This window comes from Cetorhinus maximus, chromosome 7 (genome assembly GCF_964194155.1).
Source record: "Cetorhinus maximus chromosome 7, sCetMax3.hap1.1, whole genome shotgun sequence".
Classification (NCBI taxonomy): domain Eukaryota; kingdom Metazoa; phylum Chordata; class Chondrichthyes; order Lamniformes; family Cetorhinidae; genus Cetorhinus; species Cetorhinus maximus.
This window is the reverse complement of record NC_135885.1, coordinates 72,485,078-72,503,740: the sequence shown is the minus strand read 5'-3', so window position 1 is coordinate 72,503,740 and position 18,663 is coordinate 72,485,078. Positions and strand designations below refer to the sequence as shown.

The window sequence follows — 18,663 nt, the reverse complement described above, 5'->3', positions numbered from 1 at the left end:
CACATTCCATGAACAAATAAAAAAATATAAATTTGTTTCACTGCATTTTATGAAATAATTTAGAGTGGAGCATTTTTGGCATAAGTAAGTTTTTCCCCTCCCAACTTAACCTGCAAAATGCCATGACATTGTAAACTGCTTATAACAGACTTTCTGCAGAATTGATTTTCCAAATTCCAAAGGAAAATACTGCAGATGCTGGAAATCTGAAACAAAAACAGAAAATGCCAGAAATACTCAGCAGGTCAGTTAGCATCAGTGTAGGAAGAAAAATGGGGTCAAAAGGCTTGATTTTCAAATTGGGGTCAGGAAATGGATGCCCAGTCAATTTCCAGGTCATAACACTGCCCTTCTATGCTGCTGGTGCATCACTTATGCTGCACAGTCTTTAAATGTTAATGCTCTAATTGGGTCAGAGGCCACCTCGATGCCTGATCTCTGAGATACTGTGCCCAATCTCGCAGCGATAGATTCTTGGTAAGCAAGGGGATGACAGGTTATCGGAGGTGGGCAGGATGCAGATTTGAGGTTACTATCAGATCAGCTATGATCTTATTAAATGACGGAGCAGGCTCAAGGGGCCGAATGGCCTACTCCTGCTCCTTGTTCGTATGTACGTTTTTCATATGAAAACCCCTGGTGGCAGAAACTTTTCCACTTTTTTATAAAAAAACTTTGTAGTTCCTGTATTGAACCTGACAGCCATGCACTGACATGCTCCAGACTGTTTAGATTTGTTAATTTCCAATTTGAAAATTGCCCCCAGCTTTCCCAGGCTCAAGGGGCTTAATGGGCTATGCATTGGAGGTGAACACGTTCCCAGTTCCCCCACCTTCCTATGAAAATATCGCCACATTCCAGAGGCGTTGGGATACAATAACACCCTCTGGAAATGCAATTTTCAAAATGCCTGCACCTCTGCTTGCCTCCTCATGGAATTGAAAATTCAGCCCAATGTTTCAAGTTGATGACCTTGTGTCAGAACTGGGGAAAAATTAGAGATGCAACAGGGTTTAAGCAAGTACAGAGGGAGGGGGGAAAGAACATGAAGGAAGTTCTGTTGTCGGGTGAATGATAGGAGAGATTAAATAGCAAAAGGGATGATTGTACAAGGCAAATGGAGATGGTGATGGTGGAAGTAAGGAAACAATAGGTGGGTTGAGAAGTGTGAACGAGAATAACTACCACTCAAAAGTCAGACTGGAAGCATGACCGTGAGTTTCTGGTTGCCGAACATTTTCATTATCTGCCCACTCCCACACTGAACTCTTCCCCTCCCCTCGCTCTTCACCACCTCACCCCGGCGCATGCTCTTCCCCTCCCTCGCGTGCTTACCTCCCCCCCCCGGCCAACAGCCGAGTTGAGTGTGCCTCTCTTTCCGCCCCCCCCCCCCCCCCCCCCTCCACCGTCGGGAGCTCTTTCACCCCCAGCCCATCCCACGGCATGCTCTGTCACACCTCCCCCCCCAGTGCGCTCTGTATAACTACTGTTATCAGGAGAGCAGAGAAAAGGACTAGTATTAAATAGAATACTTGTGCATAATGGTACTGCAACTTAAGGAGAATTGATCGTATCAACATCTATTCAGTCTGAGTGTCATTGTTTTTTGGAACTGTAATCTCTGATTTCTTAATCAAATTAATAGGATTTACTTTTTCACAACATAACTTTCCTGCCCCAAATACTGGCAAATTGGAGGGATACATTTATTTCATTTTAAAATCGATGTATCTCCAGTATCCCATAGAGATGCAGTTAGCTGTATAAAGGCAGAGTAATTATGCAGATATACTACATTTATCTTCCTGTCTTTAGCAACTTATGTAGAGCATGTTAAATGAGTAGATACATATTGTGCTGTAACTTCTGAGCTCCAGGGCAGTGTATCCAGGGGGGTACCCCAAAGATGCAATGGGGCAGCCCCCACCCCCGGGAAGTTCCTAGATAAGGATTGCATGGTAGTTGTCCAGGAAGTTCAAACCTCCTTTTGGGCAATTGCCCCACACTGGGAACCATCTGAAACTCCGATATAAATTACAAACTTTGGATGGTTCCGACTGTCTCACAGCAATAGTTACCCAGAAAAAGTTCAAATTAAAATCACTTCTGGATAACTATTGTACTGACCGCCCCCATGGGACTCCTACTACCCCACCTTGGGACCCCTTTCCCCCACAGCCAACCCCCTTCCCCAACACCCCCTGACTACACTTCCCCTGATCCGACCCAAACACCGCCCCTGTACTCTTTTTACCCCCTCACCCCTCCCCGCCATGCTCTGCCAAATCCTACCTACTTTACACACTTTTTCCCTGGCTTGTCAACGTGGCTGGACCTTTTTAAACTTACTTGGTTAAGAAAATCAAGTGCTGTTAGGAAAAAAGGGTGTGTGTCCTCCTTACTGCCGATGCTACAGCCCTGGACAGAAGACCGTGGAAACCTGCTGCGCTACATAGGTCTCACCCAGCCCTGAGTCAGAAGGTCAGGTGAGATAGGAGCGGCCAGATTTCAAGGTAAGTAACTACAAGCGGAGTGGCAATCCGACTCAGTTGCCAGTCCACCAGAAGCTACAGGCCATTGTTTTTAGCAAATGAAACAACAAAAAAGGTGAGGAAAGGAGGAAATCTTAACAACTGACAACAACTAGGAATATCAGCCCCATGACAGCATTCATTTTTATACTCCTGTAACCATCCCTTTCAGAGAGTCTGATATCAGGGGGTAAATTTATATTGTATCTGCTTCTTACTGCTTTTTTTTCAGTTGGATTGGACTGTTTAAAGACAAACTGTGGGTATTGTGTTTCCTCCCATTTTTTCTTTTGAATTTTCTCTCATTATTAAATATTAAGGAGATCTTTAAGCAACTAACAAACCATGAGACATGAAGGCCAGTTGAAGCGCTCCAACATTTATCTCCACTCAGCAGACAAACTATGGCTGGATCTTGGGTTGAACCCACACTCTTGTGTGTTTACCAATTTGGCCATCTGTGGGATTCCAATTTTTTTGTGACACTGACTTGGAAGTTCAAATGCTAATGCTGGATGCAAAGAGTTATTGTGCTACTGATATCAATATCTTTATAAGAAGTTTCCACCTATAAAATGGGTTGCAAGGTGAATCCCATGCTTTCCATGTAGCTTTTACCTATATGTGGAATCTTGGCATGAGTGGCACTGCAGCTCAGCTGACTGCCTGTCAAATTAAAATGCTAATTAAATTAGCCTTTAATAGGTGCATATAGTAGAAATTACCAGTGATATTATCCAATAATATCATAACATGCTTGTGTCAAATTCCTTTCTCCAGTATTTTAATGCTGTTGTTGAGCTATTTTAAATAAGCAGATTAATGCCTCTAGTAAGGTCACTAGTAAGGTTAGAGAGATAAATTTAGTAAGAATGTGTTAGACATTTATTACATTGCATCACCAACAAAAAATTCTAGTTTTGTGTATTCCTTAAGAATGTTAATTTTATGTTGTTTCAGCTGTTTTATTTTAGTAATACAGTATTTATAACTCTGGAATTGATAGCCCACCTGTTGCATTATTGCAAATTAATTTTTCCAATGTTGGTATTATTCTGACATTTATATTTTTCCCCTTTTTATAAGAAAGGTAACTTGATTTGATGCGGGATGCAAAGTTAATATCTGGATGCAGGTTTATTCCCTGCATATCTACTAACTAATGTTTGTTCTAGGATTGTACTTATCAAGGTGTGTACAAAATGAATTAATTCATATAAACTGAGATGTCCTTCTACTGTTACAGGGTTTGTTTCCACCAGGTCAAGGAGCCACTATTGGAGTTGATTTCATGATTAAAACCATTGACATAAATGGAGAAAAAGTGAAGGTACTGTATTGCTAAATATTCATATCCATATTATTTGTGAAGTCTGTAACTTAACACGAGCACAAAATGTAATTGCATACAGTTCTTTACCAGGTCTAGTTGGAAAGTAATGTTCACCACTGGGATTTCAATGCTTAGTAGGCTCAGATTTATTATTTTAATTTTCTTACAGGTTAGATTATTCAAATTCACCGAGGTGAGGGTGAAATGCATTTAAAAAAAATAAAGAATAAGCTGATATAAGATAAAGATATAAGAAATATAAGAAATCTATGATATAAGAAATCTTCTCATAGAAGTAGAAAATGGGCACTTTGCTTTTTTGGACAGAAGTCGTGATAGAGGGAAAAAAGGATACACGAGAGTGAGAATTAAGATAGGATAATTATTGAAAATAACACCGAAAAGGTTGGAACTCACCCAGTACAAAAATTATTGGAAGACTCTGATGGCATGCTTCCTAAGATACTGAGAGAAGTCAGGGAAAAAATAGCAGATGTCATGACCACATTCTTGGATGCAAAAATAGTGCCAAAGGCCCAGAAACTTTCAAAAATAGTACATCAATGAAAGGCATAACTAGATCAATAGTAGGTAAGATCCAAGAGGGCATTATAACCAACAAGAGGGAGAAACATACTTGACCTCATCCTCACTAAACAGCCTGCTGTAGATGTATCTGTCCATGACAGTATCGGTAGGAGTGACCACAGCACGGTCGTTGTGGAGACAAAGTCCCGCCTTCACATTGAGGATACCCTCCATTGTGTTGTGTGGCACTACCACTGTGCTAAATGAGATAGATTTCAAACAGATCTAGCAACTCAAGACTGGACAATCATTAGCTCTGTGTGCCATCAGCAGCAGCAGAATTGTAGTCAACCACAATCTGTAACCTCATGGCCTGGCATATCCCCCACTCTACCATTACCACCAAGACAAGGATCAATCCTGGCAGTGCAGGAGGGCATGCCAGGAGCAGCACCAGGCATACCTAAAATGAGGTGCCAACCTGGTGAAGCTATAACACAGGACTATTTGCATGCGAAACAGCATAAGCAGCAAGTGATAGACAGAGCTAAGTGATCCTACAGCCAATAGATCAGATCTAAGCTCTGCAGTCCTGCCATATCCAGTTGTGAATGGTGGTGGATAATTTAAAAACTCAGTGGAACAGTAGGCTCCACAAATATCCCCATCCTCCATTGGAGGAGCCCAGCAGAGCAGTGCAAAAGATAAGGCTGAAGCATTTGCTTCAGCCAGAAGTGCCGAGTGGATGATCCATCTTGGCCTCCTCTGGAGGTCCCCTGCGTCACAGATGCCAGTCTTCAGCCAACTCGATTCCACATGATATCAAGAAACGGCTGAAGGCACTGGACACTGCAAAGGCTATGGGCCATGACAACATTCCAGCAATAGTACTGCAGACTTGTGCTCCAGAACTTGCCGCACCCCTGGCCAAGCTGTTCCAGTACAGCTACAACACTGGCATCTACCCGGCTATATGGAAAGTTGCCCAGGTATGTCCTATACACAAAAAGCAGGACAAATCCAACCCGGGCAATTACCGCCCCATCAGTCCACTCTCAATCATCAGTAAAGTAATGGAAGGGGTCATCAACAGTGCTATCAAGCAGCACTTGCTGAGCAATAACCTGCTCACTGACACCCAGTTTGGTTTCTGCCAGGGCCACTCAGCTCCTGACCTCCATACAGCCTTGGTTCAAACATGGACAAAAGAGCTGAACTCCCAAGGTGAGGTGAGAGTGACTGCCCTTGACATCAAAACCACATTTGACTGAGTGTGTCATCAAGGAGCCCCAACAAAACTGGAGACAATGGCAATCAGGGGGAAAACTCTCTGTTGATTGGAGTCATACCTAGCATAAAGGAAGATGGTTGTGGTTGTTGGAGGTCAGTAATCTCAGCTCCAGGACATCACTGCAGGAGTTCTTCAGGGTAGCATCCTGGGCCCAACCATCTTCAACTGCTTCAATGACCTTCCTTCCATCATAAGGTCAGAAGTGGGGATTGCACAATCATCAGCGAACATGTTCACCATTTGCAACTCCTCAGATACTGAAGCAGTCCATGTCCAAATGCAGCAAGAACTGGACAATATCCAGGCTTGGGCTGACATGTGTCAAGTAACATTCACGCCACACAAGTGGCAGACAATGACCATCTCCAATGAGAGAATCCAACCATCACCCCTTGATGTTCAATGGCATCACCATCACTGAATCTCCCACTATCAACATTCTGGGGGGGGTTACCATTGATCAGAAACTGAACAGGACTAACTATATAAATACTGTGGCTACAAGAGCAGGTCAGAGGCTAGGAATCCTATGATGAGTATCTCACCACCTGACTCCCCAAAGCCTGTCCACCATCTACAAGGCACAAGTCAGGAGTGTAATGGATACTCCCCACTTGCCTGGATGAGTGCAGCTCCCACAACACTCGAAGCTTGACACCGTCCAGGACAAAGCAGCCCACTTAATTGGCACTACATCCACAAATATTCACTCCCTCCACCTCTGACGCATTGTAGCAGCAGTGTGTACCATCTACAAGATACACTGCAGGAATTCAGCAAGACTCCTTCAACAGCACCTTCCAAACCCATGACCACTACCATCTAGAAGGACAAGGGCAGCAGACAGATGGGAACACCACCACCTGCAAGTTCCTCTCCAAGTCACTCACTATCCTGAGTTGGAAATATATCGCCATTCCTTCACTGTCGCTGGGTCAAAATCCTGTAACTCCCTTCCCAACAGTACTGTGGGTGTACCTACACTACATAGACTGCAGCGGTTCAAGAAGACAGCTCACCACCACCTTCTCAAGGGCAACAAGGGATGGGCAATAAATGCTGGCCCAGCCAGCGAAGCCCACACCCTCTGAATGAATGAAACAAAATGTAATAAAATTGATACTTGTTTATAAATCCATTGATTAATTTTGACTGCCAGCATTGCATAATGAGGAAAGATTCAGCAGAGTGGGAAAGACAATTGGGTATAGGATTGTAGACGGTCAGTATTGGGGAGCAAAGACAAGAAACTAAATTTCAGCACTGGAAAACTCAGTAGAGATGGGTTGGGTGGAAAACTATTTTAGATGCAGGGACAACGGTATTGCTGAGGTGGCAAATTCTCTTGAAGAAAGTCAGTGTCTCATTGGGAGAAAAAGGGACCAGAGAATGAGTGGCCTCACTTTGTTACAGGTCTCCAATAAGCCTTCTCAGCGCATTAATTGCCACTTTCTGCAAGTGGACCACAGAGCATGGTTTGGAGAAATGGTCAAGAATTGAGGGAATAGTGGGGTGGAAAGAACATCCAAGTGGTCAACAAGTCAAAAATGTGGAAGCAGGCACCAGGACACAATATGAAGAAGTCAATTGGCACAGTAGGCCCTGTGGTTTTCAAATGTGGATGAGCAACCACTGCAGCAGCTCAAGAAGGCAGCTCACCACCTTCTCATGGGCAACTAGGGATGGGCAATAAATGCAGGCCCAGCCAGTGAAGCCCACATCCCACGAATGAATTACAAAAAAACCAATGAGCGAGTGCTGGGGAAGTGGGTGGGAAGAATGTCTATCCAAGTCAGATGAAGTTTCTCTGGCTGACTGCACCGGTGGAAGCAGCAGGAGCAAGCAGACTGGAGTAATGTGCTGCTGTGATTGCAAGGGATTTTAAGTTCTTCTGTCTAGGCAAGAAATAAAACATTTATAATAAACTTAAAAGCAGAAAATGTTAAATTTTAAACGAAAACTGAAAGGAGAGATTATTTCTGAAGAACCAACATGGCATTTGAGCTGGTAGAAATGGTTCAGAAATCGGAGTTGGGCACACAGTGGTCAAATTGTGCAATCCCATTAAAATTATGGACATAGAAATTATGGTGTCTGGGGAAATTGATAGAATGACAAAAACATGGCAACAAGAAATCAAGTGGAACAAACAGGCAATATGTTCAGTGATATAAACACACAGAATCAGGGGCTTTAGTTATGAAGAGAAAATATAGAAATTTTGATTCTTTTCACTAGATCATGTGCTGTAGCTTCTACATGAAGAAATGGCTATTTTTCTCCACCCCAAACTGCTTAAATTGCTGACTTGCTACACAATGAAAATGCAGCCACAGTGTTTGCATTTAAAGTGGTGCAGTGAGTGTTCCTGTAAATGCTGTGCAGTATCTTTAGACAATAACCTGCTGACCATGCCATGCACACAGAAGTATTTGCTTCAGCTATTTTTACTTCCATGGTTCCTTGTGGCAACAGTGCCTGATTATGTTGTAATGAATACATTGTGCATAGACTTTTTTTTAAATGTTTGACTAAAGCTCCATATTGAATAGCAAAAATATAGCTTTTTAAAATTGTTTCCAAATCAACTCTATTGCACATATAACCTACTCCTGTTAGATAAAAGTTTCTTAATTTCATTATCTGTTAATTCAAATTGAAATTTTGCAAAAAAAATTCTGCTTTTTAAAATTGCTTAATTTATGAAGCTGGATAGTTCATATTTTGAGCAAAGAAAGGGATTTGAACTAATTTTCTGTTGAAAACAGAAAATGCCAGAAATAGCTGGTCAGGCAGTACCTGTGGAGGGAGAAACAGAGTTAACATTTTAGGTCAATGACCTTTCATCAGAACTGGGAAAAGTTAGAAATGTAATAGGTTGAAAGGAGAATAGGTAGGGAAAAAGAACAAAAGGCAAGGTCTATGATAGTGCAGAAGACCAGTGATTGAATAACAAAAGCTTTCATGGTGCAAGGCGAAGGGGAGTGGTAATGCAACAAGTAAAGAAACAGATCTAGAGCAGTCTAGAGCCGTTGTGTGTGACAGAATGATGAACAGCTGCCATTTCAATGCAAAAAAATTAGAGAAAATCAAAACCTGCAAATAAAAAGGGGGAGAAAATGAGGGCAGAGGATCAAGTCTGAAATTGATAAACTCATTGTCGAGCCCGGACGGTTATAAAATGTGACAATGAAAGATGAGAAACTATTCCTCGAGCTTATGTTGAGCTTCGTTGAAACACTGCAGAAGGCAGAGGACAGAGAGGTCATCATGAGAGCAATATGCAGAATTAAAATAGCAGGCAATGGAAGTTCAAGGTCATAATTGCAGACTGAATGTAAAGTGGTCACCCAGTCTGTGTCTGGTCTCTCCAGTGTAGAGCAGACTGCATTGTGAGCAGCAAATACAGTAAATTGGCAGGCCCGCTTTGATTTAAAGGACCCATTAGATCCAATTTTTGCTCCAGGGAGGTGGGGGCAGGGGCAGGATCGAGTCAGACCCGTTGACCCCAGAAGTAGATCCTCCGCAGCCATGGGGAGAGGCAAGTACCAAGGTGGATTGGTTAGAAGACCTCCCTCAGTTCTCTGGGACTTTATCCTAGTTGTTTTAGGAGCTGTTTGGCCCTTTATCCCTCACCCCTTCACCTCCTCCACCCCCTCACCCCCATGCCACCACCTCCAATCCAGCTCATGCTGCCCATATCGCCATGCCATCTCCATAGCCACTCAGTATCCACCGTGGGTAGACCTCAGGAGCCATGAGGAGGTCAAAAAAAAAGCTTCTAACAATCTAAAAGAGCTCTCCCTCTTATACACTTGATAGTGGAAAAAAGAACTCCCATTCAAGAAACCCATTCAAAGCTTTTAAATCTCGGCAAATGGTTAATCTCTAATAAAAACAAACACACTTCTATTCAGACCCCACATCAAAGACAGCTAGCCTTTTAGTGGCCGCTTTAAACTGTCAACTGTGAACCCTGCTGGGATAATTGTAGCTTTTGAAATTTATCCAAGCATAATGACATAATAATGGGCCTTGGAGAAATATCAACAAAGAAGCCTATTGAAACTGCACGACCGGATGGTAATTATTTTTTCTAACCCACACCAAATGGCTGGTTAATCAGTACAGTAGAAGGTTTTTTTTTAATCTCTCTGACAGCTTTGGCCTGTTTTGTTTTATGTTTAAAGAGCAGGGGAGTTTAAAAAAAACTTCAGATCATGACACTTAAGCAGACCTTATCCACCCTTTTAAGAACGGTTATGTCTATTCTATCAATTTGTGACTCCCAACTGTGGTTTAAGGCTCTTGCAACAGCCAAAATGGAGCATGTTTGAACTCAGCAGGGCCATTTGAAATTAGTGCTGAGTTTGGGTTTCCCTCCTGTCTGATTCACATCCTGTTCCCCACCCCCTGCTCCACCAACGCCCTCAGGGCAGTTTTTGTAAATAGGAGTGTTTTTGGGAAACTTGTGCAAGTGTCACGTGCTGTATAACCACATGCTGAACATGAGACTATTGTACACTACTTCTTAGAGAACAGTGTGCTCTGTTTCACAGATCACATTCCTTTGGTAATCTGAAAGCTAAACCAAATAAACTCATTTCCAAAAAGCCCTTGTTACTTCTGTATGTTTTTTTTTTAAAAGGGAAGTCTGTTCCAGTTTGATCTTTTTCTCTGTTCTAAATTATTACTTCCCACCTGGCAAATTGTAAATAACCAGCACAAAGTGTGTTAGGTTGAAGCAGCTATGCTTCATACTTCTGTGTCTCCAAGATATGGCATTGAGTGAAATGTATTTGTGCAGTCTTATCCAGTTCCTAATGAGCATGGGCCTTCAGCACAAAATTATTCTGAATTTGGCATTAAAATGGTAATCTCAATCTGAGAAGACCACACGATGTTTGGTAGGAAATGAAAGAATGTCTAACTGGCACACTGATGTTCCTCTGAAGTTGTGAATGAAACATGTTTTTCATCGTAGACTCCTCATTATGAGTGTGTTCCAGCTGTAAGTAATTTTATCATCTTCTGTGGGTCCTCTCATGGCTGAAGAGTCCAAAGCAGGATTAGCATGGGCATTCAGAGAACTAGCAGTTTATGTTGTCATTATTGGTGCTTGTGGGAACATCTAACTGTGCCACCTCTGTCCTTACTCTGAACATGTCGGATATTGCTAGTTTGGTGTAGAGAATTTTTCACAGCCTTGAGACAGGTGCCATCAACGGTTATATCAGGTGCTTCACAGCGTATACCTGGTACTGGCTGAAACATAACCTTAGTCTTGGCGACACTGATTTGGAGACCAGAATTTTTGGCATGCCATTGTTTAGATGTCTTCCTTGTTGTGGGCAGCTAGGTCACAGTCATCTGCATACAGAAGATGTCTGATTACTGCCTCTGTGACTTTGGAGGCATGCGGTCTGGAGAGATTGAAGAGCTTCACTGAACGGAATCTAATATTGATGCCCGCCATGTCTCTGGTAGCTTCATTAAGCATTGCAGCAAAGAAGAGGTTGAAGAGTTGCGGAGTCATGACACACCCTTACTTTATGCTGCTGGTTACTGCAAAGGCATCGGACATCTCCTCACAGGCACAAACATATTCAACCATACCATTGTCCAGTAGGTGCGTGTTGCTAGGGCAGAGCTGACGTATTTTTACAGAGCATTTTTCTGTGTGTTATAACTGACTTGGTATCTAAATGGCAAAAGATATATTGCAAGTTTAACACTTTCACCTTGAGTACTTTTCTTTGGACCATGAATCCATCTTGCCTCTCAATCATTGGACTCCCTATGCTGGCATTTTGCCTCACTTGTCTTGAGTCTTGAAGCTTTGTGCAATGCAAAGCATCTTTTCTTTCATGTATACAAATGCATTTGTATGTAATTTTCCTGAAGTTGATGGCAAGTGTTGCATTATACAAAGGATTAAAGACATCATTATCTTTGAGTGGATTTTTATTATGTATCTCTCCCTGCAATGTACTTCTCATTCTAAAGACATAGTGAATTCATGAAATAGTTGTTTAATACTCTGCTGTGATGGATGCAGCTTGCCAATTTGAATTGTTTTTGGCACAGGGTTGATGCCCTGTGTACAAAGCTCATCATGCACCTCGGGGTTAACATGACTGACATCTCTGAAAAAGGTGGTGGAAATTTGAAGCTGCTGAAGTTCAGCCTAGAGAGTGAACTGGGCAAGAAAATAAGAGCATGAGGAATATATTTTTTTTGTTTTTAAGAAGTAATGAGCTTAAGTTATTGGAATGAAATCTTGCTTTGATTTGGAGGATAGTCCCATGAGATTATCGAACTGTTTTCCAACACTTTGCAACAAACACAAAGGCCTAGGTCTACTGTTCAGTGGTGTAGCGGGACCGCCTTCAGAAGTCTTAAGACCTTCCTGTCCCGGCTCTGGCTTGGATCCAGCAACGAGCGGAGTGGGGAGGGCTTGTAGTGAAGTGTAATTCTTGCAAAGCCACGGTCCCCTTTTGTCATGAAGTGAAGACATGCTGCTTAAGGTTCACTGATGCAAAGTTTTTTTATATGTCCCTGTCCTGTTTAGTTTTCTTCCCCTGCCCCACCCCACCCCACGCTGCGACACTGCTTACCCTTACTGCGACAATGTGCAATCTGCTTCACCCCCCCCACCCGGCAATACTTACCATCTTCACCCACTGCATGCCCTGATACTACTGACTCTGTTCCGACATTGGTCCAACTAAGTAACCAGGGATTCCAGACAGTGAGCTGAGAGGGGAGTGTGGGTGGGTGAGCAGCAGGGGGGTAGGGGTGGGGGTGGAGGGGGTGAGTGGGGCATGGGGGTTGAGTGGTGCTAGGAGTGGTTGTGAGCAGTGTCTGGGGTCTGGGTGGTGAATATTGTCAGGAGGTGCTTGAGCTGTGCTGGGTGTGTGGGGGTGAGTGATGTTGGGGCTGTCAGGAGGGGGATGGTAGTGGGCTATGGGGTTGTTGTGGTGGTTGTGAGCATTGATGGGTGGGGGCTGTGTGGTTTCTAGGGGGTGGTGGTAAGTGGACTCAGGGCTGGAGTATTGAGTAGTCTTGGAGTTGCTGTTGTGCTGGCTGGAGTGCTTTTGACACTCTACCTGAGTTACTTAGAGCTGCACTCCTGAACAGGCTTTATACCTGCCAGGAATAGTTCTAAGTAAATCAGTGTAAAAACCAGGGTAAGTAAGTATAGGGCAAACTCCCCAAGTTTATCTGGTGACAGGAGACCATCCGAGGAGGCTCCCATGAAGCTATTTCTGAGGTATTGAAAGGTCCTGGTTCCGGTGTAAATCAGTTCTGCAGAACCTCCAGTGCTATTGAGGGTCACAATGGCAACGATTGTTGAGACAATGTTGGGATCAAAAGATCTGGGCGAAGATTTTAAAATTGAAGCCAATACAATAAGAGCCCCTTCTCCCTTAACAATGAGTTTTAAAGCACATTACTTTAAAAAAAAATCTAGTGGATATCCTGAGGCACCCTTGGCTGGGTCTTTTCATGCCACATGCCAATGCTGAAAGGATGCATGGCCTGCTCCAGGTCTCCGCCAGTGTAGCTCTGAGACCAGTTGCTAGGAAGTACGTAAGGTACATTAAAATGGTCATTGTGATTATTCTCATTCTCTCTCTCTCTCTCTCTCTCTGATCGTACTTTCTATACTTGACTGGTAGGAGTGATTGCTTGTTTACCAAGATTTTTGGAATGAACCCACTGTTTGTGCCAGGGAATTGCCAATTCCACCATTGAATTCAGATTTTCTATTGGAAAACTGGATAATAAACTAGGATTAAACTTGAGGTGGTGCTGAAATAGTTCAAGTACTTCTGCTTTATAATAAAGCAATATAACATTGGACAATGCAACTGATAAACTATCCCAACATCTGATGCAAAAGTTTGGAGTTACTGTGCTGCTCTTAGTATTTGCAGATATCTCTGAGGGATATAGGACTGGAGGAAATTACAAGGATAGGGAGGTGCAAGGCCATGGAGGAAGTTGAAAAGAATAAAAATTTAAAAATTGACGTGTTTAACCAGTAGCCAATATATGTCAGCAAGCATAGGGTGAAGGACAAACAGGGCAGTGCGTTTTAGGGCATGGGCAGCAGAGTTTTGGATAACCTCAAACTTTTGGAGTGTTGAATAGCCAGGAGTGCATTAGAATAATCAAGTCAAGATGTAACAAAGGCATGGATGCGAGTTTCAGTAGCAGATGAGCTGAGGCAGGAGTGAAGCCTGACAATGTTAAGGAGGTGAAAATAGGCAGTCTTGGTGATGGTGGGGATATATGGTCAGAAGCTCATCTCAGGGTCAAATATGACACCAAGGTTGCGAGCAGTGGGTTGAGACAGCAGCCAGGGAGAGGAATGGAGTTGTAGTAGGGACCAAAGACAATGGCTTCGGTCATCTTAATGTTTAATTGGAGGAAATTTTCTCCATTCAGTACTGGATGTCAGAGAAGCAGTCTGATCATCTAGAGATAGTCAAGGAGTCGAGAGATGTTGTGGTGACATAGAGCTGGGTGTCATCAGCGTACATGTGGAAACTAGCACTGTTTTTGGATGATATGTGGGGCAGCATGCCGATGAGAATTAGGAGGGGGCCAAGGAAAGATCTTTAGGGACACTAGAATTTATGGCACAAGAGTAGGAAGAGAAGCCATTGCCGGTGTTTCTGTGGCTATGACTGGATATTGTCGATAATAATGGAACCAGGTGAGAGCAGTCCCACCCACCTGGAAGACTGAGAGGTGTTGGAGCGGGATGGTGTTGTCAAACTCGTCAAAGGATGCCAACAATTTGAGAAGGATGAGGAGGGATGGTTTATTTTTGTCACAGTCATATAGGATGTCATTTGTGACTTTGATAAGAGCCATTTCAGTATTGTGGCAGGGGTGCAAACCTGATTAGAGGGATTCAAACATGGAGCCCCAGAAAAGATTTGCACAGTTTGGGAGGCAACAGCATCTCCAAGGACTTTGGAGAGAAAAAGGAAGGTTGAAGATGAGAACTAGGGAAACCTCTGTAATGTGAATTCAAAATAAGTGCACCTCAGGGGCTTGAATATACAACTTTCTGGCCAGAAGTGAAACGCTTCACTACCTTAGCAATTAGACTGACCGGCTGTGGTACATTTCAATGTGGCTGTTCTCATCAAATTTCAAGTTTTAGGTACAGATGGTGAAAACTGTCTATAGACTTCTGAGTAAAATGTTTTTAGTGTATATAAGCTGTGTGTATAAGCTAATAAAAATGTATTATAATTCCTGTGGTTGCATATTTGACATCAAACTGCCTGATCGATGCCAAATGCTGATCGTTTTCATGACTGGTGTAACCACTTCAGTCTTTTAAGAAATACAGATATAGTGATATAGTGTGCCTGAAAAACTTAAATCTGTCAAAGTGAAATATTTCGCTGACAAACTAAGCATCCATATAGGATTTTGTTTTACTAAGTATAGACTTTGGAGCTTCATAAATAGATGACTGCTTAAGGCTATTTTTTCTTTCCCATTCAAGTTTTTAATGTACATCATGGGTGTTGGGGCCATGCTGGGGAATTAAGCATTTTGCTTCAGCGTGTCTTGTGTTTCAGTATAGTAGCGTTTTATCTTTTGACATCTTGGCATTTTTCCTCATTTTCTTTTTATCTCCTTTTTGTTCTCTCGTCCCTCTCCCTCTCCTCATGTGTATTTCAAACTGTAAGGAAAAACATAGAGTCATAGAAAAATGAATCATAGAATAGTTACAGTGCAGAAGGAGGCTATTTGGCATCTACAAAACTGCACAAGAACAGAGTGACACAAATTATAAGCGATATGTGCAGGGAATTTTAAACTACCAGATTGCTACAAGAAAGATTAAATTTGTTATTCATTTATTCTGCTTTGAATTAAACAGTGCGTTTTGCTACAAAGAGACAATTATCTGGCATTCTTGTTGGTAAGAAACCTACTTCGATAGTAACAGACAACGCCAGGAAAGAAAGAAAAGCAAGTGCAGCTTTTACAGTGTTATGCAATTGTAAGAGGAAAACTTTGGGCTAAAATTCCGCTGAGTCGGGATGACTTGCGAGCACTTTAAAAATGGTGGGCGGGCCTTGATTCCAGGATTCCTGACCCCGTTTCCAGGGCTTCCAATTTTTGGGAGTGCCTTTTAAGACTGCAGGCAGGTTCAGATCACAGGCAGGTTCAGATCACAGGCCTGCACCCTTCGGTCCCAAACTGGCCGGCTTCATTGCAGGGATAGGCATGACATAGTCCTCTGCAATTTTCATGGGAGTCGGCCAGCTTTTCAAAGAATCATTATATTTATATTCTATTATGGAATGTGGGCGTTGCTAGCTAGGCCAGCCTTTATTGCCCATCCCTAATTGCCCTTGAGAAGGTGCTGGTGAGCTGGCTTCATGAACCGCTGTAGGCCTTGTGGTGTAGGTACACCCAAAGTGCTGTTAGAAAGGAAGCTCCAGGATTTTTACCCAGCAACGGTGAAGGAATGGTGATATAGGTCAGGCTGGTGTGTGGCTTGAAGGGGAGCTTGCAGCTGGTGATGTTACCATGCATCCGCTGCTCTTGTCTTTCGAGGTGGTAGAGGTCATAGGTTTGGAAGATGGTGTCGAAGGAGCCTTGGTGAGTTGCTGCAGTACATATTTTTAGATGGTGCACACTGCTGTCACTGGTGGAGGGAGTGGATCTTGAAGGTAGTGGATGGGATGCCAATCATGCGGGGGCTGCCTTGTCCTGGATGGCATCAAGCTTTTTGAGTATTGAGTGATTGCCCTGAGGAATGAGTCATTCGGGCTTGAGCTGCCTGGTTTAAATTGCAAACAATGGTTGACAGTTAACTGTCAGTCACCATCAATTGGTGCATTCTCCATGGCACCACTCCAAGTCCACTTGCCAACCAATCAGCACGCACTTCTCATATAGTATAAATTGTTGTTTTCCCCTTATATTGGTATTCTTCCAAAGTGCCCTAATGAGTGCAAGGTGAAAAGCCTTGGCATGTCTCTTTTTGAGTTTTATTGGAGCTGCATTCATGCAGGCAAATGGAGAATATTCTATCACACTCATGACTTGTGCCTTGTAGATGGTGGACAGCTTTGGGCAGTCAGGAAGTGAATTACTCACTGCAGAATTCCCAGCCTCTGACTTACTTTTATAACCACAATATGTATATGGCTAGTCTAGTTCAGTTTCTGGTCAATGGTAACCCCAGGATGTTGATAGTGGGGAATTCAGTGATGGTAATTCCATTAAATATCTAGGGGAGATAGTTGGATTCTCTCTTGTTGGAGATGGTCAATATCTGGCACTTGTGTGGCACGAATGTCACTTTGCCACTTATCAGTCCAAGCCTGAATATTGCCCAGGTCTTGATGCATATGGACACAGATGGCTTCAGTATCTGAGGAGTCGTGCATGGTACTGAGCATTGTGTAATCATCAGCTAATATCCCCACTTCTGACCTTATGATGGAGGGAAGGTCATTGATGAAGCAGCTGAAGTTGGATGGGCCTAGGACACTACCCTGAGGAACTCCTGCAGCAGTGTCCCGGAATTGCGATGATTGACTGCCAACAACCACAATCTTTTTTCTTTATGCTAGGGTAAGGGCAGTTACAGGTGCAGATTGCCATGTGGAAATATGATGATGTGATGATAACAGAGACCTGGCTCAAGGAAGGGCAGAACTGGGTGTTAAATATTCCTGGGTACAAGGTGTTCAGAAAAGATAGGAAAGGAGAAGGGATGGCGGTATTGGTTAAGGAGAGCATTGCAGTGCTGGAGAAAGAGCATGTCCCAGAGGGTTCAAGGACAATCAGTTTGGCTAGAGCTAAGGAACAAAAAGGGGGCAATTACATTGCTTGGCGTAGTTTATAGATCATCAACTAGTGAGAAGGACATAGAAGAACAAATCTGTAGGGAAATTGCAGAGAGATGCAAGCATTATAGAGTGGTTATAATGGGGTCCTTTAATTACCCGAGTGTAGACTGGGACAGTGGTAATGTAAAGGGCGGAGAGGGGCAAAAGTTCCTAGATTGCGTTCAGGAAAATTTTCTACAGCAGTACGTGTCCAATCCAAGAAGAAAAGACGCACTTTTGAACCTGGTTCTTGGAAATGAAGTGGGCCAGGTAGATCAAGTGTCAGTGAGGGAACATTTAGGAGACAGTGATCATTGTACTGTACGTTTTAGGAAGATGATAGAAAAGGCTGATAGACAATCCAAAGTAAGAATAATTAACTGGATGAGAGCCGACTGCAATGGGGCAAGAACTGAGCTGGGCCACATAGACTGGAACAAAAGATTGGCGGGAAAAACTAGCTGTACGATGGGCTACCTTCAAAAAATAATTGGTTCAGGCACAGCCAAGGCATAGTCCATCGAAAGAGAAAGGTAGGGCAAACAAATCCAGAGCTCCTTGGATGAAAAAAAGGAGATAGAAAATTTTTTAAAAAGAAGCAAAAGTGTGCTTATGACAGGTGTCGGGTAGAAAATACAATTGAGAACCAAGAGGAATACAGAAGGTTGAGACAGGAGGTGAAAAAGCATATCGGAGAAGTGAAGAGGGATTGTGAGAAAAGACTGGCAGCCAACATAAAGGGGAATCCCAAAGTCTTCTGTAGGCATATAAATAGAAAAAAGGTGGTAAAAGGGTGAGTAGGGCCGATTAGGGTCTTCAAATGGAATTTACACATAGAGAAGGGGCCATGGCTGCGGTATTAAATGAATACTTTGCACCCGTCCCTACCAAGGAGGCAGATGCTATACAGGCCATGGTCACAGAGGAGGAAACTCTGTCACTAGAAGGATTCAAAATTGGTGAGGAAGTGTTGAATAGACCTTCGATGCTTAAAGTTGAGAAGGCACCAGGACTGAACGAGATGCATCCAAAGATATTGAAGGAAGTGAGAGTAGAAATTGCAGGGCTGCTGGCCATAATTTTTCAGTCTTCTTTAGGCTC

The 18,663-nt window shown here is 43.0% G+C and overlaps 1 protein-coding gene across 4 annotated transcripts in view; it reads left to right on the top strand.

Annotated features, from left to right (window-relative positions):
• Positions 1-18,663, top strand: part of rab30 (RAB30, member RAS oncogene family) — a 103,442-nt gene that overhangs the window by 63,006 nt on the left and 21,773 nt on the right. For all 4 annotated transcript variants that reach the window (XM_078545699.1, XM_078545697.1, XM_078545696.1 and 1 more), the window contains one exon: positions 3,778-3,861. In XM_078545699.1, coding sequence (XP_078401825.1) covers positions 3,778-3,861 — 84 coding nt within the window. The remainder of the gene's footprint in view (positions 1-3,777; positions 3,862-18,663) is intronic.